This window comes from Eublepharis macularius, chromosome 1 (genome assembly GCF_028583425.1).
Source record: "Eublepharis macularius isolate TG4126 chromosome 1, MPM_Emac_v1.0, whole genome shotgun sequence".
Classification (NCBI taxonomy): Eukaryota; Metazoa; Chordata; class Lepidosauria; order Squamata; family Eublepharidae; genus Eublepharis; species Eublepharis macularius.
In genome coordinates this window covers 220,331,875-220,355,758 of record NC_072790.1, presented here as the reverse complement: position 1 = coordinate 220,355,758, position 23,884 = coordinate 220,331,875, and the positions used below count along the sequence as shown (strand labels likewise).

Genomic DNA, 23,884 nt, shown 5'->3' with positions numbered 1-23,884 from the left:
AGTGCTCTGTTACCTTCTCCAGAGTCTGCACCAACTGGTCCACAGGAACGGAGCCGCTAAGCAGAGGCTTGATGGCTCTCAGTTCCGGCACATCATCCGTCACCCTCTTTCGCTTCTTGCCCGGCTGGGGCTGTGGTGGCTTTGGAGGGAGCTGCCAGGCAACGTGGAATGGGAAGAGAGAAAGAAAGGAAGGGCTGTAGTTAGAAGATATTGGGACCTCTGTTATGGTTTGAAGGCACATCATACAGAAGCTGTGCAAGCCTGGATTAGGTCAGTGCCTAGAGGGGAGGCGGCCTGAAATCCCACATCTGCATCCTTAAGATTTCTCTCTCATGGTAGAATACCCTACCTGAGGAGGTAAAAAAGGCTTCCGCACTTCTATCGTTTTGCAGAATGTGTACAATCCAGCTGTTCAGAAGGGCCTTTTCATAAAGAGAACAGGGAAGTGACAGGGTGGAATTTAGGTAATAAGGTTTTGATTTAATTGCCTGTGAAATGTTAGGCAGCTTTCCTTCTCCTTTTATAATGCATTGTTTACTGGTATTACACTGTCTGCACTTCAGCATTCTCTAATGGTAGAATCTAGTTTTTAGCTCACTGTTCTCTACTTGTGCAGTGTGCAGATTATGCGACTGTATCATACTGTTGCTATTCCATTGTTCTTTAATTTGTGCAATTCAGCACTGTTATTCAGTTTTATTGCATTTTAACTGTATGAATCATATAGCCTTTGCAGTGTCTTTTATAACTCTGTCATCCTCCTCGAGTCTTGATGAAACAGATGAGAAAAGAAGTCAATAAATAAAAAACCCAAGTTCCATGGTGGAAGGAAATGTGATAGATCCTGAAACGGTCCCCAGGGTCTGCTACGCTTATTCACCTCTTGGGATGATCTGGCACAGGGGTGGCCTACCTTTTCATGGCTCACTCCATTCCATTCTGCTGCTACTAACCCAGGTCCTAGGGATGGCTAATAAAGTGATCGTCACAGACAGAAGGTATGCAAGTCATGGACTAGGGCGCTCTGGAAGGAGTGTGCTGCTTAGATAAATGATAAATCTCCTTCAATGGCAGATTGGCAGCAGCCTCAGAAACAAGTAATCTGGCCCATCTAGTCCAGTATCATCCGTTCTGACTTGAAGCAGCCTGCTGGGGTCTTCCCAAGCCCTGCTACTGGATAACCTTTCAAGCTGGATATTGACCCTGAAAACTTCTAGGTGCAGACCTTGTGCTCTGCCCACTGCCCTCAGTGCACAAGAGAACACTACTATTAAGAAATGTATCTAAATGACTTGGAACCGCATTCTTTTCCCATTCATCTCCTAGTGAAAATGGTGATATTTTTTTCCTTGTTTTAATCAAGTCTTGATTAAAATTTCAGAGGGCCACTCAGGACAGGGTTGCGTGGGGGGGGGGGGGCAGACCAAACTGGTTCAGGCAACAGTTCCTGCTTCCCGGTCAGTTATCTCTCACTTCCATGTCCTTTATGTGGGGATGTCTGTGAAAAGTTCTGAGGCTGCAGCTGTGCAGAATGCCACCACTCACCTCCTACACTCAGGAACTGTAGGGTGCTGCACTGGCTGCCATTTTGCTTATGGCCTCATGGGCGAAAGCCCCACCCACTTTCTAAAAACACTTGATAGGTACAAGGAAATGTGTCAGTGGGCACTATGTTGGCGACCCCTGAAAAGTTGTTCCTCCAGTTTAAATCACCCCTTAAGCTATTATTTGCCCTGTAAAGGAACAAAAAGTACCTGTATCTCCATCCCCACCCCAGTGAAGCAAAAAAGAACTTCAAATTGGACAAATAAAATAAAACATGGTGCAAGGGAAAAAATTAACTGTACACTTCGCCAACCCTCAAATTAGATTCTGGTCCTGCTGATCCTAAGGAAAGATCTCCTCCACTGCATCCTCAGGGTTCTTTGATTTTGTCAAATGCTTAAGTTTTAAGTTATTGGACAAATCTGGCTATTTAATGATGCTGGTTTTTACCTAAGTTATGGATTAATTTTCCATTTTTATTCATCTGTTTGAAAGCCAGGGTAGATTTTATGCATTTGGGAGGTTTGCTGGGCTCTTTTTCGGTGAACTTCTATCTTTGCTTAGTGCTTCGTTTGCTTTTCCTTTGTTCGTAAAAAAAAGCTGCCTAATAAACAAATTAGAACAACAGCCAGGCCTATAACCCAGTGAGAGAGCCTTAGGAATTTATCAGCAGCCTGCCAGTCACTGGAAGAGCCCCTGCCCGTCCCCCCATCTGAAGATCCTGCCCCCAAAAAGGACTGTAAACGGCATTTCACTGGAGTTCAGGGAGAAAGCTTGACAGCTCATCGGGAAACCACCGAGATCCATGAATGTCACCCCACCCCCAAACCCCACATCAGAACTTCACCCCTGAAAAACTGCATCCTACCTGCAGAACATGCTTGTTGTCTTTAGTATGCAAAACAGCAGTAACGGTTGCTAGGGAAATGCCTGGCTTCATCTCTGTGGGCACCAGCGAATCCGCAAGCTAAGACAAAACAGATGGTATAACTTTAAAAAAAAAACCAATAAGCAAATTTAGCAACTTTGTTGGGTTTCTGTCAGGAGGTTTTCAGAAAGACTGGTATAATGCACAATAACATATGCAATTGCGAAGCAACGTGCCCTTAAAGAGAACGGCACCAAAGAGCTTATTTGTACAAACTTAAGACTCAGAAGTTACTGTGCACAGTTAGCATATCAGCATTAGAAAAGAGCAAGAGTCCAGTAGCATCTATAAGACTAACACAATTTGTGGTAGGGTTGGTATAAGCTTTCGTGAGTCACAGCTCACTTCTTCAGAGGCGAACTCATGAAAGCTCATACCCTACCACAAATTTTGTTAGCCTTATAGGTGCTACTGGATTCTTGCTCTTTTCTACTGCTACAGACAGACTAACACAGCTACCCATCTTGATCCGTCACAGCATTGTTACCTGGGACACCCCCTCCCCCCCAACATACACACGTCCTTAACAAAGAACTCCATTTGTCAATATTGGGTTGTCCTTTAAAAAAAATATAAACCTGAGAATTTTATCCACTGGCAATAACATCCCTGCTGTTCAAAACAACAGAAGAGCCTTGTGGCATCTTAAAAACTAACAGATTTATTGCGCCCTTGGCCGCTGGAGACTACAGCACGCTTTGTCAATTACACGGGAGTAATATCCTCTGTTGACACATGTATAGTATATGAAATTCTAAACAGCAGCATCATATGTAGGAGGCTGTTGCTCTACAGAACTCCAAATACATATAAGGAAGAGAACGGAGACTCATCTGCAGCAGCGGTCACTGTTCTCCTGCACGCCCTGAGCTTACATCTAGAGAGCAACCCCAACACTATCCGGCAGCTCTAGGCTGCAGGAAAAGATTATTTTGTTTTTAGGCTGCCATTCCTCCAAGGAGCTGCGAACAGTATACTTGGCCTCTCCCCCTCATGTTAACCTAACAATAACCACGCACAGTGGGTTAGATTGGCCCATGGACACCCAGTAAACTTCGTGAAGGATTGGATTTGAACATGGGAATTGAACCTGAAACACCTCCTTCCCAGTCATTCTATTCGCTACATCACACTGACTCTCTTATTCATTCTGGGCAAGCAACTTTGCCAGTGATTCGTGGCTGCCATGTCTAACCTTTTCCCTGAGGACTACCCCAATAAGCTTCTACAAGCTCTCAAATTACCCTGGAACAGAGCTGGAAACTGGATTACACGGAGAACCAGTTGGGTGTAGTGATTAAGAGCGGCGGGACTCTAAATCTGGAGAACTGGGTTTGATTCCCCACTCCTGTTCTTAAAGCCAGCTGGGGGACCGTGGGTCAATCACAGCTTCTAGGAGCTCTCTCAATCCCACCCATCTCACATGGTGATTGTTGTGGGTGATTGTTGTACATACTTTGTAAACCTCTCTGAGCGAGTGTTAAGTTGTCCTGAAGGGCGGTATATAAATTGAATGTTGTTGTTGTTCTATAGCCCTACAAACGCTAAGAATTTTCTGCAGCTAACCTAAAGGCCTTTCCCAACTACAAGACTCTTGTGGCAATACTATGTTCTGGGCAGCCAAATCTAAATTCAGTTGGCATAGCAAGAAATCAACACCAGCTTCCTGGCACAGCGATAAAGAAAGAAGCCACTGAGGAATGGATGTGATGAGCGCCGTCAATAAAAAATGAGGTGCACCTCAAGGCCTCGCACATGCTTGCAGCCCTATAAATAAATCTATTAACAGCCAAGAAGGCTCTTCCCCAAGCAAGAGAGTAAAGCACATTTGGCTTTCTGGTATATTTCATTTCTGCGGAGGAGGAGATTTACTTAGGCCTTGTAACTCTCGGCTTGTTTCTCTCTCCTGCGCTGTTTTTTTTTTTAAAAAGAGAACTGGCAGCTCTGCTGATTGACTCATCCAAGATGTGTCACAGTGAACTGCCAAAGGGGGGGAAAGCGACGGAAAGCTTGGCCACAGATCTGTACCACCAAGGTCAAGACGTAACTGGCGTTTCTAATAGGCTCTGCACAGCTCCTTCAGGACTCCGCTTCCAGCAAACTCCTCCCCCAAACTCTGTACATTTAGCCTTGCAAGGGACAAAACCTTGTGAACATCGGAACTCTATGCCTGGACCAGACCACGGTCTACTTAGTCCAGCACACTGGTTCCCAACAGCAATTGGCCAGTTGCCTTTGGGAAGCCTGCAGGTAGGGCAGGAAGGTGATGGTCTCTCCGTTTTCTATCCCCAGTTACCACTGTTCAAAGAGCTAGTGTGGTGGATTAAGTTTTAGTGCTGGACTAGGACTTTGGAGATGCAGGCTCAAATCACCACTCAGCCACTGGGTGGTTGTGAGAATAGGATTGGAGAGGAAAGAAGCATGGATGCTACCCTTGGAAGGAGGAGATGATAAAAAGGGATTCAGGAAGACAAAGAGTGCTTCTGAGGATACGAAGTTCTACATCATCATCAGGGCTAACAACCATAAAGCCCTACTCTCCAGGAACTTGCCTCCCCCCCCAAGCCAGTATGGCATAGGGCAGAAGTCCCCAACTATGCTGAGCCCACGGGCATTCTTTTGCTCACGGTTAGTGAGAGATCACAAAATGGCTTCCATGGGGGTTGGAACCAGACACAAAATATTGGAAGGTTCCAAGCCACATTTCACTCTATGATGGAGGCACCTCTTTCTGAATGGGTGCTCCCTGCGATCACAAAGGATACTTCCTGGACTGCTTTAAGGCTACTCTCATGCCCCCGTGAGATGAAGGAAAGCTGGGATTACCTCTTTGCTTTGGAGAAGAAAGAAATGGTCATCAGGAACACACTGGGGGTGTCATGGTACCTATGGTAGCACAGTGACTAGTGTCGGACTAGGATGCTGGGGTGTGAATCCCCACTTTTGCCATGGAAACTTTCTGGGTGACCTTGGGCCTGTCACAAAACTCTCAGCCTGGCCCACCTCCCAAGGTTGTTGTTGTGGAAAAGTGGAGAAGGGCAGAACAACAATTCTAAGATGTTTCAAATTCCCAACTGAAGGGGAAAACATGATATAAATAAATAAATGCAAATGCATGGTACTCTCTGGTACCACACTGGATAGATTATTGTACACAGAGTATGGATTAGCTCTCTGTTGTTGCGAAGATTAAATGATGGTGGTGGTGTGGAGAACCTATATGACTAAGGAGTAGTACCAAGCTCATTAGACAATGAAAAGGATACTAATGTGATAAATGACAGATAATCTTGTGGCACCTAACAAAATTAACAGAATTATCATGGCAGAACTTTTGTTAGCAAGGTCTTTTTATCAGGTACATGAAGTACTACTCTGACCTAGATGGCCCTGGCTAGCCCAAACTCATCAGATTTTCAAAGCTAAGCAGGGTTGACCCTCGTTAGTACTTGGGTTGGAGACCACCAAGAAGTCCAGGGTTTCTCTGCAGAGGTAAGCAATGGCAAACCATTTCTGTTCATCTCTTGCCTTGAAAATATCGATGGGGTCGCTGTAAGTTGCCTGCGACTTAACAGCATTTTACACACATGAAATTTTACCCTGAATTAGCAAATGTACATATGTATGTGCGCGCATACACATTGGTGGAGGGATATTGTTACAAAATGCTGCCAGAAAGTCAAATATTCCAAGAGATCTGTGTAGAGAGGAAATGGCAAAGCAAAACAAAGACAACTTTTTCCTGCAGTGAACCAGTCCCTAGTCACAAGGCCAAGTCTAATACTGTCAAACCTGCATACAAATTCCATAAGAAAAAATAAATGCTAGTAGTGTACATATTCCGTTCAATTGTATCATTCGTCCTTGCATGTTGTCCTACCACTGTTGGAACAAAATGACTTCTTCAACAATATTGTTTCTGTATGTCTGAAATTGCTCCTACAGAAGGCACACAAGTGAACAGCCTTTCCCCCCTCAAACAAGGGACCCTTTTTAAAAATATCTGAGGCATGAAATTTTCAGACAACAGATTAGCAGAACAAAGTTGACCCCCCACCCCCGACACCCTTCCTCAACACTCTAAAGGCCTAACTCTGGGATACCAGAGATATAAGGCTCTTCTTTCATAGCAAAGAGATGCATTAACATCAGAGGAATGAAGAGACTTCCGGAGGCCGAATTAGACCTTTGGGCAAAGCCAAAGAAGTGTTACTGATTTCAATGGGTTTACCCCAGCGCACAGAATGGCAGAATCTGGCCTGCAGGAGATTAGCAAGGATAACTTCTTTCCTCCCCCCTTGAGGGAGGGGGTGGGAGTGTGGAGATTTTTTTATTATTAAAAAGCCTTTCATCACAGACATCATTAAAGTTATTTTGCTGCTACATGGAACATAATGAGTCTCAAGGGTTTCTTAAAAACGTTTATGGAATAAAGCGGCAAACCGCCTTCGCCTGTTTGTGGAGTTTTGATAAACCCATGAAAGTTAATTTCCCAAGGACACAGTGAACAGAACTGCTGTACGTGCGAGATGACAACAGGACAGATTGCCCAGTAACGAGGGCCAAGTTAGGAGGAGTTGAATGACCAGCAGCTGCTGAAGCGTGTGTGTTGGATTTTAGTCCTTGGGTAGATTCTGGGCTCCCTCGCCTTTGGCCTCTTCCCTCTCTCCACCCTAAGGATCCTCACTTGCGGGAAATGCTAGCATCCCAGACACAACCTGACACTGCTGTGCATGTCAACATGGGCACAGCATGCAAAATGGTGCCCAAAGGGATCTACTGGTTTTAGTCTTCGGTTTATTTTTTACATGGAGTAGCTACAGCCTCTGCCCCTTTTCTCTTCCTACAGGCCATTGACCCTCTTTCTGTTGATATGCTTTTGTATATCATAGCCCCTAGGTAAAATCCCGGACTCCACCAGTTATAAAGATTTCAGGAAGATTGTGCTTGGAGAGCCACAGCTAGCCAGGGAGCAAATGCAGTGTAGTGGTTAGCCTGTCAGACTTGGACCTGGGAGATTCAGGTCCAAATCTCCACTCAACCACAGAACTCACCCAGTGACACTCACACCCTGTCAGTCTACCCTAGGCTCTGATGGGGAGCCAGGAGATTTGTGGAGGGAGGGCGAGATCAGAATATATAGACAGACTAGTACTAAGCTGAACGAACCAATGGGCTGACTCGGTATCAAAGAGATCAGCCAATCGCTTCTAGAGGCTTCACCACGACTGCTACAAAATTCCTTCGCATATTACCAGACAGAGCTGCACTAAGGAACTTTCAGTGGGAATACTGGCTATTTCTCCAGATCTTAAGGTAGAAAGGAAGTTTCTGAGAAGAAATACATACACAAACAAGGGCTGTACTATTTTCTGGACCTAATTTTGTGGGCAAACTGAAATTCTTCCACTGGGAAATTAACAACTTGGGTTCAACCAACACCTAAGCGGCACCTATAAACCTGATGGGATCAATTCACAAGGAGGCAATTTGCCCTCTTCGATGTGCTGAACGCAAGAACACCACTGTTTGGCTTAACGGAACCTCATAAATACGTACATTTTAAGAACAATTAAGTACACAGGACCCAGCAAAGCTGTTCCAACAGAGAAATTCTTTTTCCAATTAAAAATGCACTCCTGGACTCCAGCTAGAAATCAGGCAAATGGGCTCTTTGGATGCAAATCGGAGCTTGATCCCAAAATGAATGGGGGAGATTCAGCGGCAGGGGCAGCCAGCCTTCATTAGGGAATGCTGGTTAATTGTACACAGGCTCCATGTTATAACTTTACATCCTGTATTAAATGAGACCCCTTCAAGCTTTTCTGCTATTAAACAGGCAGTTTCAGCTACCAAATTCTTTCCAAAGTGCTTCTGAAGGTTTTTTTTTTTTTTTTTTTGCAATAAAAGACTTTTGAGTGGGGGTTGCATTCAATTCCAGCTTATTCTTTGGAGATCCCCTAATGTATTGTTTGGCTGTGTGTGGAAAAGCATGCTATTTGCAGGCATATACACCTTACAAAGATTGTTGCACCTTACCAACATTGTCGTGGTTATGCTCTGCAAAGCAGAGAAATGGCTCTTCTTTAGGATTTGATGTGGGTCACTGAGGGGAGACAACAGCCAATGACAAGCACTTGAATGTTCCAAAGGTCTGGAATTCCAGTCACCACCTACCAGCTGAGATGGCAGCTGAAACCAATGAGGCGAGTAGAAATAAGCACCAGAAGAGCAAACTTGGGATGTGGACTCCGACAAACTATCCTGATGTCGTTGTGAATCTAGTATGAAGCATGTGCTCACCCGTGTTCCCCTGGGATATTTGCTTAATCCATGCATGGGTAAGATCAGCAACTGCCCATCCTCTGTGGCTGGCTCCTGCCCTGTGGAATGGCCTGCCCGAGGGGGTTGGGAAGGCCCCACGCTTAGTCATTTCACACCAGGTGCAAATCGGAAATGTCCAGGAGGTCACTTTTATAAGGGAATAGGATTGCAGTCTCTGTTACGATCTCTCTGCATTTTGGTGTGTCACATATTATGCCTTAGGCAGGTTTTTTCCCAGGTCTGTAATCCTAGCCCTACTGCATTTTTATTGAAGGTCTTTGCTGTTTGAATTATTATTATTATTATTATTATTATTATTACTACTACTACTACTACTACTACTACTACTACTACAACAACAATAATGACAACATTCGATTTATATACCGCCCTTCAGGGCAACTTAACACCCACTCAGAGTGGTTTACAAATTGTGTTATTATCTTCACAACAATCACCCTGTGAGGTGGGCTGGGCTGAGAGAGCTCTGGAAGAGCTGTGATGGGCCCAAGATCACTCAGCTAGCTTCAAGTGGAGGAGTGGGGAATCAAACCTGGTTCCCCAGATTAACGTCCCACCGCTCTTAACCACTACACCAAACTGGCTCTCTGTAAGTTTTATATTTTGTAATCTGCCTTTAGTCTCTGTGAGAAATAATAATTTATTGTTTATTTATGTTATTTATAGTCCACCTTTCTCGCTGAGACTCAGTGTGAGTCAACATGATCAATGGTTTGGACATTCAATAACAATGCAATAGGTTATGGACTGAAGAAATCTGGATACAAACAAAAATCCAAATACAGAGCTGAAACAATCGATGTTGACAAGCTGGAACATGCCAGAGGACAGCAACAGAGATGGTGAGGGGTCTGGAGAGGAAGTCCTATGAGGAGCTGTTTGGCCTGGAGACGAGAGGACTGAGTAGTGATAGGATAGCCATCTTCAAGGATCTGAAGCACTGTCACACAGAGGATGGAGTTGTTTTCAGTTGCTCCAGAGGGTCAGACAAGAAGCAATGGGTTACTAAACCAAAAGAGCTTTTGGATAAACATTAGGAAGAATTTCCTGACAGAGCAGTTCCTCAGTGGAACAGGCTTCCTCGGGAGGTGGTGGGCTCTCCTTCTTTGGAGGTTTTTAAAAAGAGGCAAGATGGTTGTCTGACAGCAGGGATGATTCTATGACTCAGTATGAATTTAGGCAGATTGTGAGAGGGAGGGCAGGAAAGGATGAGCTGGTGCGAGGCTCTCGCGGCCTTTTTTTATATGCCCAGGGCAATGCAGACTGCCACTCTGGAGTCAGGATGGAATTTTCCTCCAAGTCATATTGGCTAGGGATCCTGGAGGGTTTTTTTTGCCTTCCTCTGGGCATAGAGCAGGGGTCACTGGGGGAGGTGAGGGGGTAAGATAGCTATGAATTTCCTGCATTGTGCAGGGAGTTGGACTAGATGATTTTGGGATCTCTTCCAGTTCCATGTTTCTTAAGCACCTGCAATTAGATATGGCATCATTAAATGATGCAGAAGCGATCTAGTAGGCACAGTAGTAGAATCCCTAACGAAGGCATCTCTCTGTACTACCTTACAAGACAGCCTTCTTACCTGTGTGAAAAGCCCTCATGAATAATTCAGTTTTACAGAGTTTGTGGAGAGCCACCAAAGTGGGACCTTTCCTGATCTCTTCTGGCAGGAAGAGGTGGGCGTCAGGTGGGTACCACGACAGAGAATGCACATGTACGAGCAGTTGATGATTTTGCCCAAGTACAGGGTGGCACCTACAAAAGGCCCTGTTCAGATAAGAAATGCTACTGTGGCAGAGCATAGGGGGCGAGGTGGTGCTATAGATATGAAGGTCCGAGACCTTGAAGGGCTTTCTATGTAATAGCCCAAACTTTGAACTGAGCCTGATAACTGATGGGTAGCAAACGGAGTGACTAGAGAATGGGAATAATTGCCAGATTGGCCATCTCAAGGTAGAGGGGCCATTTTCCAGGCAAGACTGAGTTGGAAGAAAGCATTTTTTGCAGCTGCATTAACTTGCTTCTCTAACTGCAATGCTGGACACACTATAACTCCAAGGGTACATCACTGAATTTGCAAGGTTCAACTGTACCCTAGTGAAAGTGGGGAGCACAATGTCCTTCAATACTTCTGCTTCCCAACCTGCATCACTTTCATCTTGTCTGGGTTCAGTTTCATGTTTGCTTCCAACCATTTAAACACAGCTGTCAGGCAGCGACTCAAGACCTCTACTGCATCACCAGATTTGGATAAAGAAATAATAACTATACATTTGTAAATAGAGAGATTATTACAAAGGTAACATCCTGTATTCGTACTCTGTATCCTCCAGTGGAAACTAATGAAGGCTACACTGAACTTCCCAACACATGAGGGAACTGGGAAACAAGGCCCTGCTGACTGAACACGTCCTTGAAAATGCATCACCAATAATGTGGGTATTTTTTGTTTCTTTTTAAGTGGGTGAGCCTTACCATGATTTTAAATGGAACTGCATGCGACTCATGTCTGGTAGAGCCTATAACCCATTATGGAAAACTGGCTGACACATGCCAGCCCTTGCTACCCGCTGGCTGGACTGCTGTGAACTCATGGAATGCTCATGAACATTCCAGGGAAAGGTATCCAACTTCCGTAGCAGGAAGACTTCAGATAAAGCTTGGCTTGTCAGTGCTCCTCTACTTAAAAACAAATAAATAAAATTGGGGTCTGGCAACAGATATTGCACACCTTTAAGATAAGGCTGTTTGGAAGAATAAGAGCAGAACACACTTGCTTTATTTATTTGAGTGCATTGTTCCAAGGGCAGGTAGCAATCTTGTATTTCATTGCACTTATAGTGATAAAAAGTACTGAAAAGAGAGGCAGCAAATGCATCAGGGAAGAGAACAGGTGAGCAGGAATCAGTAACTGGTAATCTATCAAATATATTTTTATCCCTATGTTCTTCCAAGGAGCTTATGGGGGGGAATATGTGATCTCCCTTCCCCTTTTCATGCTCACAGCAACCTTGTAAGGTAGTTTATGCTGCGAATGTGTGACTGGACCAAAGTCATCTAACAAGGTTTAAGTGCAGTGCAGCAATTTGAACCCGGCTCCCCCAGATCCTAGTCTACATTACACCTCACTAGCAGGAATCGGTAAGTTTATGGGAGACGGAAGGGATGGGGTGGAAGGTGTTTTTTTTAGTGGCAATGGGACTGTCGTAACAGAAATAGAGAAAAGGGAAGAGCAAGAATCATGTGTGTGTAAGAGAGGCTACTGCCATCATGAAGGAAAAAGTCCCAAGTATGATGGGAGGGTGTGAAACCCTGACTTCAGATCTCTGGTATGCTAACTATTACATCCTTTTATTTTATTTTTCATTTATACCCTCATTTCCCCTCAATGTGAGCCTAAAGTGGCTTACAACGTTCTTCCCTTCCGCACTTTATCCTCACAACAACCCTGTGAGGTAGGTTAAGCTGAGATTGTGTGACTGGTCCAGGGTCACCCAGCAAGCTTCCATGGCAGATGGCGGTTTGAACCCAGATCCCGGACCATCACTCTAACCACTACACCACACCGGCTCTCATCTTTGAAGCAGGGGTTTAGGCTCCTGTGAGCAGAAGAGGGGAGGAAGAGAGCCAAAAATCTTCTAATTACAGACCTGCTGGTCTTTCTTCCCTTTACTATCAATAATTGTGCGGCACTCACAATTATGGTGGCAAAAGACTAAATGCTCCCCCCCCTTTCCTTAAAAAAAAAAACACTCTCAGCAATGCATACCAAGGGATGAACTTAGGTAGTCTCATCTCTGTACACAATTGTGTTCAGAAATGTCAACTGTTTCAAAATGTAGCCGCTAAGGTCTTCGCAGGCGCCTGCTGATTGTATTGCAACTCAACAGGGATCAAAGATCATCACAGGTTATCAGCACAAGTCCTACCTTCAAAGCCCTAGCTAGCCCAGGACTGGGGGCTGGTTACCTAAAAGATCTTCTGTTTCCATAGGCAACTGCCATGCCTTAAAATCTTCCACGGACGAGACGACCTGCTCAGTGTGCTCCCGCTTTCAGAAGTGAGGTGGGTGGCTGAGAACAGGGCTTTTATGGTTGCACCCAGACAGTGGAATATCCTCACTTTACTCTCCTTCAAATGACTAAAAATGCCATTATTCCTATAAGCCTTTGGGCAGCATCTACTGTTATTTAGATCTGTTTTAAAGGCGGAGACATCCAGTCTTCGGTGTAATAGGTTGCTTTGAATTATTTTTAATTGTAGTTGTAAAGCTGTCTTGGAAGCCAGGATTGGCTGGAACGATGTGAGGTAACAAACGTTACCTCACAAACAAACATTTATAAGGCTGCCTTTCTCCCAGATAACTAGGACCCCAAATGAAAAGGGTAATCAAGGATGCCAGGGTTTATGCTGGATTAATGCTGGATATCAACGTGCAGCTATTTGTTGGTAACTCAAGAGACCGAGAAGGGGGAAAGATGGGGAGAAACAGATGAGATTGGGGAAAGTGACAGTGACGTGGGCGACTCTGGGATGGAGAAAGGGGAAGCTGTCTTTAGCAGGGCTTTTTTTCTGGGAAAAGAGGTGGTGGAGCTCAGTGGGTTGCCTTCGGAGAAAATGGTCACATGGCTGGTGGCCCCGCCCCCTGATCTCCAGACAGAGGGGAGTTTAGATTGCCCTCCGTGCCGCTCCAGCAGCGTGGAGGGCAGTCTAAACTCCCCTCTGTCTGGAGATCAGGGGGCGGGGCCACCAGCCATGTGACCATTTTCAAGAGGTGCTGGAACTCCGTTCCACCGCGTTCCTGCTGAAAAAAAGCCCTGGTCTTTAGTTAATTTTTGGTTGTATCTTTAGGTTTGCTATTTTTTAACTTTTAGCTACCATTTAGTTAAAAAGGTGAGCTATATGCATATTTAAATAAAAATGTGAAATTAAAAACAAAAATGGGGATGTAGCTAGCCTTGCATGCACAAGTCATCAAGGAGAACCTGGAGGGTGCTCTGTTTGCCCACTGGGGCCACCTTCAAATGCTGAAACGGGATCTGCTAGATTCCACCTGGCTGCCTTGCCGATCTCTGGTCACTCACCTCTGGTGTAATTTCAATTTTCTCATAGCGGCGTTTGAATGGAAGGGTCAGGACCTCAGCTCGGCGGTAGGACATGGGTGGGGGCAGGCAATCAACCATCAAGTCTGTGCGATGGGACTGGGTTGGTGGAGGCTGGGTGTACTGCTCTGGGCAAACCACATGGAGAGGCTGCAAAAGGAAGTGGGAAAACGCACTCATTCAGATGCTGACCCAGAAGCTATCTAGAGGCAATAAAATAATATACAGCGCATGTCAATGGCTCGATGTGCTGCATCTCAGGCCTGGTCTACATATGCAGCATCAGGAGCAAGCTGAATTCCTACTGCAATGAAGGCATGTCGCTTTTTAGTACTCCCTCAACTCCTTAACAGTCTATGTAGTCCAAGTGAGTCCGATCTCGTCAGAGCTCAGAAAATAAGCAAGGTTGGCCGTGGTTAGCACTCAGATGGAAGACCACCAAGGAAGAATGGAGTTGCTTCATGGTGGAAGGCAATTACAAACCACCTTGCTCGTCTCTTGCACTGAAAACCCCTCCATGGGGTTGCATTGTTTGGTTGTAACTAGACAGCACTCCCCCTCCGACTTCTTGCAATTTAAAAAAAACAAAAATACCCTCATCCATCTGGGAGGAGATTTCTTGTCTAAACATCTTCCTGAGGTGCTCATTTTCTAGTTGCTTGGCTTTTAAAAACATATTGTATATGTGATCCCCAAGGTGCAGAATCAACTCAACTACCATTCAGATCTATTACAATTCTGTCTTACTGCTTTCCCAAGGAGCAGGGGACAGTGCACATGGCTCTCCCCTCCTCCCATTTTATCCTCACTACAAGGGAAGGTCCATTATACTGCAAAGTAGCGACTAGCTCAATGCCAAGTGAGTTTCCTGACTGTGGAGATCAAGCCCAAGTCCTATTCTGACATTCTAACCACTGCACCACACTAGCTCTCTGCCACCTCATTATCACTTCTCATCCTGCCATACGAGAAGACCAACCCTTAGTAGTCCTTCCAACAGTTGTGTACAGTAGGCTCATATTACTCCGAATGAATGACAGCACCACTCGTTCTTTACAACAATCTCATAACACTTAGTAAAACTTATCCTGTGTCGTGATGTATTTTCTAGACTCAGCTAGCCACAGATTGGAGCAGTGATGGGAAAACACACAACCACCGTGGAAGAAGCTATCATCTACGAGAGGTGATGGAGGCAGAGAAGGTATATGGCTGCCATTTTTTGAGTAACAGTCATACATTTATGCCCAGTTTGGTCCCATGTTAAGGACGGTATGAGAAAGACGCTTCCTCCGATTACCTGTACTTCCTTCAGTAACTTGGACACCTGAATGAAATTCAATCTGGTGTCTATGGGACAGTAAACACATTTCATAGCCAATGGCTGATAAGGTCCTAGAGCATCCAGGTAGGAGAAGTCAGGCTCTGCAGAGAGAAGGGAGGACAGGGAGAAAAAAGTCAAGTGGCATTTAAAAAAAAGTTTCATGCATGCATTTGGCTGTTGGATGACAAAGAAGAACCTCCTTTAGAACGTAAGGAGCCCCTCAAGTCCAGTATCTCCTTTCACACAGTGGCCAACTCGATGCTGCTGGATGAACTGCAAGCAGGCCAGAGTGTCCCCATTGTTGCCCCTGAGCTCTAGAATTCAGGAAGATTCTGCTGCTGAACGTGGAGATTCTATTTAGTCATTGCAGCTAATAGACACTGATGGCCCTTTGGTGCAAGCAGTGCCCTTAAGCAAGATTAAGACACAGATAACAAAACTTGGAATGAACCTTTTTTGTTCTCTTTTTAAAACCCTCTAGTTATTTTCAACGTGATGAAAATTGCACCCACAATTAAGTTTCATTACAATCAAGAGTGTGTGTGTGTGTGTGTGTGTGTGTGTGTGTGTGTGTGAGAGAGAGAGAGAGAGAGAGAGAGAGAGAGAGGGGGGGGGGGAGCGGCAATCCATTGGGTAAGATTTGTGCCCGATTTCTTTTTCCTATTGCAAATTTAATCAAGAGAGAGGGGGCAAAAATCCATTTCTTGTTTTTAATCAAATGCTTTATTCATTTTTTTAAAAAAATTATGGGATTATAAGCAGCCCAAATACGACCTAAAGCGAGAATCAGGTTTGGGATGCTTCATTTTGAAGGAGTAAAATTAAATTTTGACAAGCTAATAGACTTCAAATACATTTTTCTTTTAAAAGGGGGTTGGTATAAAGAGAGGGCATTTTTTTTTAAAAGGCTCAAAACAGATGAGGAAGCATAAGGTTTGGGTATAACAACAACAACAACAACAACTGCGCTTATATACTGCTCTTCTAGACAGATTCGTGCCTCATCCAGAGCACCTGGTGGGGTTTTCATGGCAAGAGACTAAAAAAGGTGGTTTGCCATTGCCTGCCTCTGCAACCCTGGTCTCCACTGGAGGTCTCCCATCCAATGACTAACCAAAGCTGACCCTGCTTAGCTTCTGAGATCTGAAGACATCAAGCTCACTTGGGCTACCCAGGTCAGGGCTGCTTCTCTATTACCGTTCTTTAAATCCCATCCTTCCTCTCAGCAGATCATGATGGCAAAGCTCCTCTCTTCCCAGCTGGCCCTTCACAAGATCTTGCTAAGCCGTTTAGGCTGAAAGGAAGCAACCTTCCCAAGATCACTTTCAAAGCAATCCTAAGCAGGTTTATCCAGAATCTTGTTCCAGTCAGAGGAGTTTACCCCGAGTGAAGTGTTCTTAGGATGGCAGTGAGAGTGAGTTTCATGGCTGAATGGGGGAGTTGAATCCTGGTTTACCCACTCCTAGCCCAACACTCTGACCACTACACCACACTAACTGCTTGTTGTTGGAAACAGGGGGGTACTGAAGTTGATATCCACTTGGTCATAGAAGTAATCAAGGGTAGAGGGGAACTGTGGTGGGTGACCAGGTGCCCAGCCCATGTATTGACAGAAAACTTCACTGTTGCAGACTCAGTGATAACCTCTTCAGTGTTTACCCAGATAATACACACAAAGCATAAACGGTGAGCAGGAAGCAACCGTTCATTTATTACATTTGGAAGTCAATCCCTTGGTCATAAATCAGGCAAATGAGAGGCAACGGCTTTTGGCATCCTCTCAAATATTGTGCAACTTCACAGTCCAAATACAGGTTTGTGGATGGTGAGTAGGCAAGAGAATTGTGACAGAGAGGTGAAAATAATACGGTCTGTAAACCTCGCCCCCTCCCCCCAGTCAAATTGATCTACACTTCTGTTGCCTCCACAGTTGTTTTCTTGAGAAACATTGTCTGAAACAGCAGATTAATTTCCCTTGGGAGCAAAAACCTAGGAAGCCCTCTGATCAGGAGTTCAATCTTTCTTCTCCATCCATTGCACAGAAACCCTTACCTGTAAATATAACCGTGTTGAGGCTGGATTTCCCCCACAGTTCCATGAAGTGCACCACATCCCCAAACCGAAGGGAAGGGTGGCCGGTGAATACCACGCAGGGCTGCTTGAAGTCATTGCTGAAGTCTCCATGGATGCTCGGGTAATGCTTCAACTTGTTTGTCTGAATAAGCTGGATAAAAGGAGGGCCGCTATCAATCTTTTCTTTAAGAAGCATTCCAAAGAGACTTACTTTAATGAGTATTCCAAAGATACCCCTTGTCCCACTACTGAAGCTGTACAATGCAGGACATGCTAACACCGATACATAAACGTGCATTCAAAAAACATATCCCCGATAAGCTTTCTGGATTTCTGTGCTATCCATAGCACAAATTTTGGTAATGCACAAAAAGACAATTTCCCCTAAAAACCAGTCATTTAGAAAACCTTCTGATTATTTATTAACTAGCCCAATGCCCATCATTATGACAAGGGGGCAGGGTGTGGGCTTGTATATTGAAAGGATGTGACGGGGGGAGACAGTTCCTCATTGTGTCACCATCTGGAGGTGCCTAGCAGTAGAGTACAGGAGTGTGTTTGTTTCCCTCTGCTTTACTTTTCCCCTGTAAGTGAAAAGGAGCAATTTATTTGTATGAGGAACAGTAGACTCCATTGCTGGAACAGAGGCAATACCCATTCCCTCTACTTCTACTCCTGGTGATCCCCTCAGGCCTATGGCAATACTTTGCTCCCTCTCTTCTGCATCCTTCTGCACCCTGCTTAGTTCATCTCACAGTACTGAATGGGCATCTGAGAGATCTAAGCCAGGCCCTTTGCATAGCTCACATCCTGTATTTACGCACACCAACCCTGGAGGGAGGTTTAGCTGTTATCTCTGTCTTTCTATGGCATTTCTAGAGCAGTAAACTCCTCTCTCATCCTGAGGATAACACTATGACATAGGCTACCAATATCCCCATTTTAAAGACAGGAGACTGAGGTTGTTAGTCTGACGATCAGCCAGAAATTTCAGCTCTCCACCTGCCTAATCCAGTTCAGATAGTTCTATCTATTGTACGTTGTGCTGTTAATCTTAACAATCACACCTGGGGCTCAGCTACTAGAAATCAGTAAGAAAGGCCACCATGCCTTCCCCTTTCTATAAGATAGTTTCTGTTGTGTAGCCATGTTAGACTGCAGTGGAACAACAGGATTTGAGTCCAGTGGCACCTTAGAGACCAACAAGATTTTCAGAGTGTAAGATTTTGAGAGTCAAAGCTGCCTTCTTCAGATACAGCTGTTCATAACCCTGACTCTAATTTCTAGTGCGGAATCTAAATATGCTCTGCAAGTTAATAAGCACCCACCCAGTCTTCCAAATTCTCCCATGATTCATCCTGGTAAAGATCTTTGATTGGAGCAACTGGAGAGCAGCTCTCATCATTTACGCATTACTTCCAGCAGCAACAGCTGGCTGTTTGGCAGGCAACACAACAGACAAATATTATTCTGCAAAATGGGAAATCCAGCCTCCAGAGGTGGAAGGTGAAGAGATGGAAATCAAAAGTGTTTGTAGGTCTTACCCAAATGAAGCGGAAGTGGCAGGACCTGTTCCCGTGGACTTTGATATAGCAAACAGGCTTTTTATAAGATGGAAGGATGCCAATGTAATTCATTGGCAAAGTAGTATGAAGTGAATGGCATTGCTGCAACTGGCTTTTATAACTACTCTCCCACCAAAGGATAGCGTTCCTGAGTTCTCCGAGTCTCTATCTAATTGTGTATATCAAAGGCAACGGTCCTGCTATTAGATTTGCCACTGGCTCAATTTCCATTCAATTCAAAGTTGACACACTTGGGATGCTTGAAACCAAGCTTGTGTGATGCAGCTGTAAGATCCCGGAACGTACCCAGACAGGCACACAGAGATGCCTCTGTGTAGCACTTGCCAATATTCACAAACTAGGGGGGGGGGGGGATTGTCTAAATCCACCTCATGTGTCAATTTTTAGAGAGCACACCACTCAAAGTCAGCTGTGGATCTGGTGTTGTGGACAGCTATAGCCGAAGGTCCCTAAGATCAATTTCTACAGCTAGAAGACGGAGTATGAAGTGTAGCAGACTGAGCATGCAAGATCCTAGAAACTACTTCAAACCTAAATTGCAGTGTGAAAACAAAAGACGGCCTTCCAACGGATTCCTCTCTCTTTAAAAAAAGACAAAATGAGACTTCGAAGGTCAATAAATCTATGCAGCCTTTTGTTCAGCGAGGCCAGAATAAACCACAATCTATTCTGAGTGGGACTGTGCATCCTCAATTTCTAAGCCAGCTATGCTTCAGTTTGTCAATCAATACGGAAGGCAGGTGCGGCATGGCTGGCCCTCCCCACCTTCGCCCGCTCAGCCTGCCATAAGCCAAACAAGCATCTCACTTTGGAATATGCTGTTCCGCCAACTCACATGAGTCTGTCTACTTATTGCTTTAGATATACTAGGCAGGAGGCAGTGCGTGATGGCAGGGGGCAGAGCTGAAGGGGGCTGGCTTTCATCACTTCAGCTGCTAAGGCTGCATTTCAGACAGCTTAAGAAGCTCCAATTAATCTGAGATAAGCACGAGTATGGCTTGTTGCTACACTTCCAAATGCTCTTCACACCTATCTCCTTGTGTGGAGCACTAAGACTTATAGTTGACAACAAACTTCAGTTCCCCACACCATACGACTGCAGGCACCCAGGGATCCTTCAGTACAATACAGCCAACTGGACAGGAATAAGGTGCGAACCCAGCAACAAGCGGTGTGTGAAGCGTGGCTGAAATAGGAGGTTGCTGTGGACGTAGCCCTGAAGATCTCCTGTCTCAGTGATTCAGAGCTGGTGAAAACAACAACTCAGTAATGAAATTTTAGTTGTTTCCCTCAGCATCTTGCTGGAAACTGCTTGGAGAAGGTTCAGTTTGGGCCCAGGAAGTTATAAAAACAACAACACAACCCCTTTAAATAATACAATGTGGTTGTGAACAATGGCTGAATATATTCTGCAATTAAGTGTAAATGTAAAATGAATGGGTTACTGGGTCCAGAATTCAGAACCTTGAGAGTCTCAGGTTCCCTTTAAAAGGAGGCAAAGAAAAAAATCTACTCCTCAAGGTTGCAAACAAAGGTGGAATTCAAGCTTTATGGATAATTCAGGACAACAGAGAGAAGCCGAAGATATTTTACTGTTGCTTTTGATCATTCTTGTGCAAGTTCAATAATTTTCCATTTGCCCTCCTCTGCTTATATGTCATCATTGTCAGTCAAGCAAGCCTTTATTGGCATATATAAAATATAAAATTTTAAATACAGAGACTCCATACAAAATGAGATTAAAATACAGATAGGAGCAGGGCAACAGTGCAGCAAAACCAGTACAGAATATTACTTGTCAGGGCGTATAGCCATGGCACTGTAGAGAAACTTAGCTACTATTTCAGTTATTTCCCCATCTGGGTTGTCAAGCAGGAACTGAACCTTAAAATCATCAGAAAACTCTGAAAGTTGGGCTAATATAGGATGTAGAAGTTCCCGGTGTGGCGCCAGATAAAAAGGGCACTGGAGAAGAACATGGGAAACAGTTTCAACACAGTCCATCAAACAAGGACAACACCTGCTATAATAAGGAATCCCATGTAATCTGCCAGATAAAATGGCTGAAGGAAGAACATTAAATCTGGCCAGAAAAAAGGCTCTACGTTAGATTAGTTAGATATGTCATTATTAAGACAGTGCTCAGAAGTTTAGCATATCCCCCTGTGCTTTCTATTGCTTTGAAGGTGTTCTCGTAGGCATGGTAAGGTGATGTCTTTTCCCATATGAGACCCCCATCTGCCACTCCAGCTAGAAAGCTTATCAGCTCCAACTGCTCTCTTGAGAAACTAGTGTGGAATAGCAGATAGAGTTCTGGGCTAAGATTTGGGAGACCCAGGTTCAAAGCCTCGCTCTATAGGGAAACTTGTTGGGTGACTTCGGTTAGTTATACTCTTTTAGCCTAATCTACCTCAGATGATAAAGTGAGGAAGGAAGAACACTGTATGCTACCCTGAACTGCTTAGAGGAAGGGTAAAAATGTAATAGGAATATTTATCAAAAATTATAATTATTACTTATGTAATCCCATCAATACACATGCTTTACAGAGTAACATAAGCAAGAAGGGGGATTGGAAGGTGGCATGGTATACCCTGATCTCATCCAATCTTGGAAGCTAAGCAGGGTCTACCTTGGTCAGTACTTGGATGGGAGACCACCAAGGAAGTCCAGAGTTGCTATGCAGAGGCAGGCAATAGCATACCACATCTGCACCTCACTTGCCATGAAAACCCCTTGACAGGGTCAACGTAAGTTGGCTGCAACTTTGTGGCACTCACATGCATATATAAAGCAAGAAGAGAAGTCCCTTCCCTAAAGAGATTACAGTCTAGACTTGGAAGAACGGGAAATAAAACACAAGAAGGGTGGGGTCATGAATGTGAGTACAAGTAGTTACATGTACTTAGCCTTTATTTTGTACAGGGTAGGAAGAAAAGCTGGTAGGGGGCATGGAGTAGCACATTCCCTGTGGTGGCAGCCGCATTCTGCATGTTCCTCTCATAGAAGACCCAAAACCTTGCTTATAGATGCCTAGGTTAGATGATATAGTTTAATTTTACAGTGCCTTTTAGGCTGCTGACGTCACTAAACTAGGCTAAATGGATTTGCTCTTGCTGTTGACTACTCTAGTTGTTATATCTGTATTTTAAATTTGTGTTTTAAAAAACCCTTGAGACAGTAGTTTTGTGGTAATCATTTGAATCTTTTGTGAGCTGCATTGAGGGTTCCATTTGAGACAGAGGTGGGTAGTTACGTAAATAAACAACACTGCTGTCTAAAACCTCAATTCTTTCTGGCAATGCCTTGACTGAAGCGGGTTTAGGTTTTTCTGTTCCGTGGGGCAAATAATGAGACAACAAATCAGGCATTTGGTAGCATTCTCTTACCTCAGCATGTGGAAATGGCGGTTCGGGCAGGTATACTTTTGTCTGCTTATTATGACACAGCCTTATACAAAAATTTTGGTGGAGTGGGAGAAGGGAAGAGAAAGAAAGCACAAAACAAACTTCAGTTACAAAACAAACTTGAATCACAAATAACAACACTGCAGTTCATTGCTGCCACCTAATGTTCAGATTTCTCATCCAAGCTGAGAAATTCTGTCAGTGGAGATAAAAAAACCATTATAGCCGATGCTGGGGCCTTACTTAAGGTCTAGGGCTCAAGTTGACCGGGACCCCCTGCAGAGGCCTTTTTTCTTGTGCCTTGTGCTGGAACCAGCTCCCTCCAAGTTCCCCCTCTGTCCAGCCCCTTCAGTATTTCACAGGTGCTCAAAGATATCCCTGGCTGTTAAAGGGATTTGATGTTTATTGTTCTTCTAGGGCAAAAAGTAGAAGTGATGCTTAAAAACAGAATTGCTTCTACTGTATACTGTTTTATCTGTTTTTAACTGTATTTATGTAATTTGAAATGTTGTACTCTGCCCTGAGCCCGCCTGGCGGGGAAAGAGGACCAAAAATTTAATATAATAAATAAATAATAAATAAATAAAAAATGACAACTAAGTTTTGAGTGGTCCCTCCCCCTAGTATGTAGGAGACTGACTCAATTGACAACATCAGAGGCTTCCTTGACCCATCTCAAGGGCAGGAAAACATGGTAAGCCCTACTAAATATTACAGAGAGAGAACATGACAGGGAGCGGCTATTTTCAAAAGCAGCCCTGCACTGAACATCATATCCAACAAATTTGTTTTGATATTCTCATATTTTCTTCATTATTCTACTAAAGATCTGGCAGATTGAGAAGGACAAACTTTTTTTATATATAAACAAAATAGTTATTGATGTTTCAGGAAAAAATTAAAAGAGATAAGAAGAAGGGAGAGGGAGCCAGAGACTCCTATCAACTGCACGCTGTGCTATTAATTTTAACAATTACGCCTGGCTTCCTCCATGAAGTTATCAAAAGCCACAGAAGCATCTTTATTCATAGTGGAGTAATACATCCCATAGTTTAGGCTTTGACTGAAGGAAAATGCTTCCATTTCTGCCAACCAGTTTGTGAGGATAATCAAGTGTTTTCTTTGTACTCACTATCTCCAGATACTCATTATAAACGTGTAACATACCAATGATCATTTCTAGCATTTATTTAGCAGTTTAACAGTGCAAAGCATTTCACATACATTATTTCGTTGCAATCTTATAAGAGCAGTTTAAGTTAGGTCAGTATTATTATCCTCATATTGTACTGGAGAGACCTACCATTCAGCAAAGATCTGGGAAAATTCAAGTGAGCTGTTGGCAACAGGAGAGATGAAGTAGAAAGGGACGTTGGAGAGGCCTGCAGAGTCGATATACTGGTACAGACATTCCAAAAGGTCATAAATCACTCCGGAAGGGTAGCAGGGAACCAGCACATTTCCCCCATTCCGAACGGTCATAGCTTAACGAAGATAAAAGGAGAAGGGAACTCAATAAGGGTATAGCAATGACTAGCAGTGCACAGACAAAGACACATGCAGGCCCCCAGTCCTTC

The 23,884-nt window shown here is 44.2% G+C and overlaps 1 protein-coding gene across 1 annotated transcript in view; it reads right to left on the bottom strand.

Moving 5' to 3' along the window:
* Positions 1 to 23,884, bottom strand: part of INTS9 (integrator complex subunit 9) — a 74,277-nt gene that overhangs the window by 5,177 nt on the left and 45,216 nt on the right. Inside the window, exons 10-16 of the mRNA XM_054979003.1 lie at positions 23,611 to 23,791; positions 22,290 to 22,350; positions 17,294 to 17,465; positions 15,218 to 15,342; positions 13,900 to 14,067; positions 2,414 to 2,512; positions 14 to 151 (exon numbers count right to left, since the gene is read on the bottom strand). Coding sequence (XP_054834978.1) covers positions 14 to 151; positions 2,414 to 2,512; positions 13,900 to 14,067; positions 15,218 to 15,342; positions 17,294 to 17,465; positions 22,290 to 22,350; positions 23,611 to 23,791 — 944 coding nt within the window. The remainder of the gene's footprint in view (positions 1 to 13; positions 152 to 2,413; positions 2,513 to 13,899; positions 14,068 to 15,217; positions 15,343 to 17,293; positions 17,466 to 22,289; positions 22,351 to 23,610; positions 23,792 to 23,884) is intronic.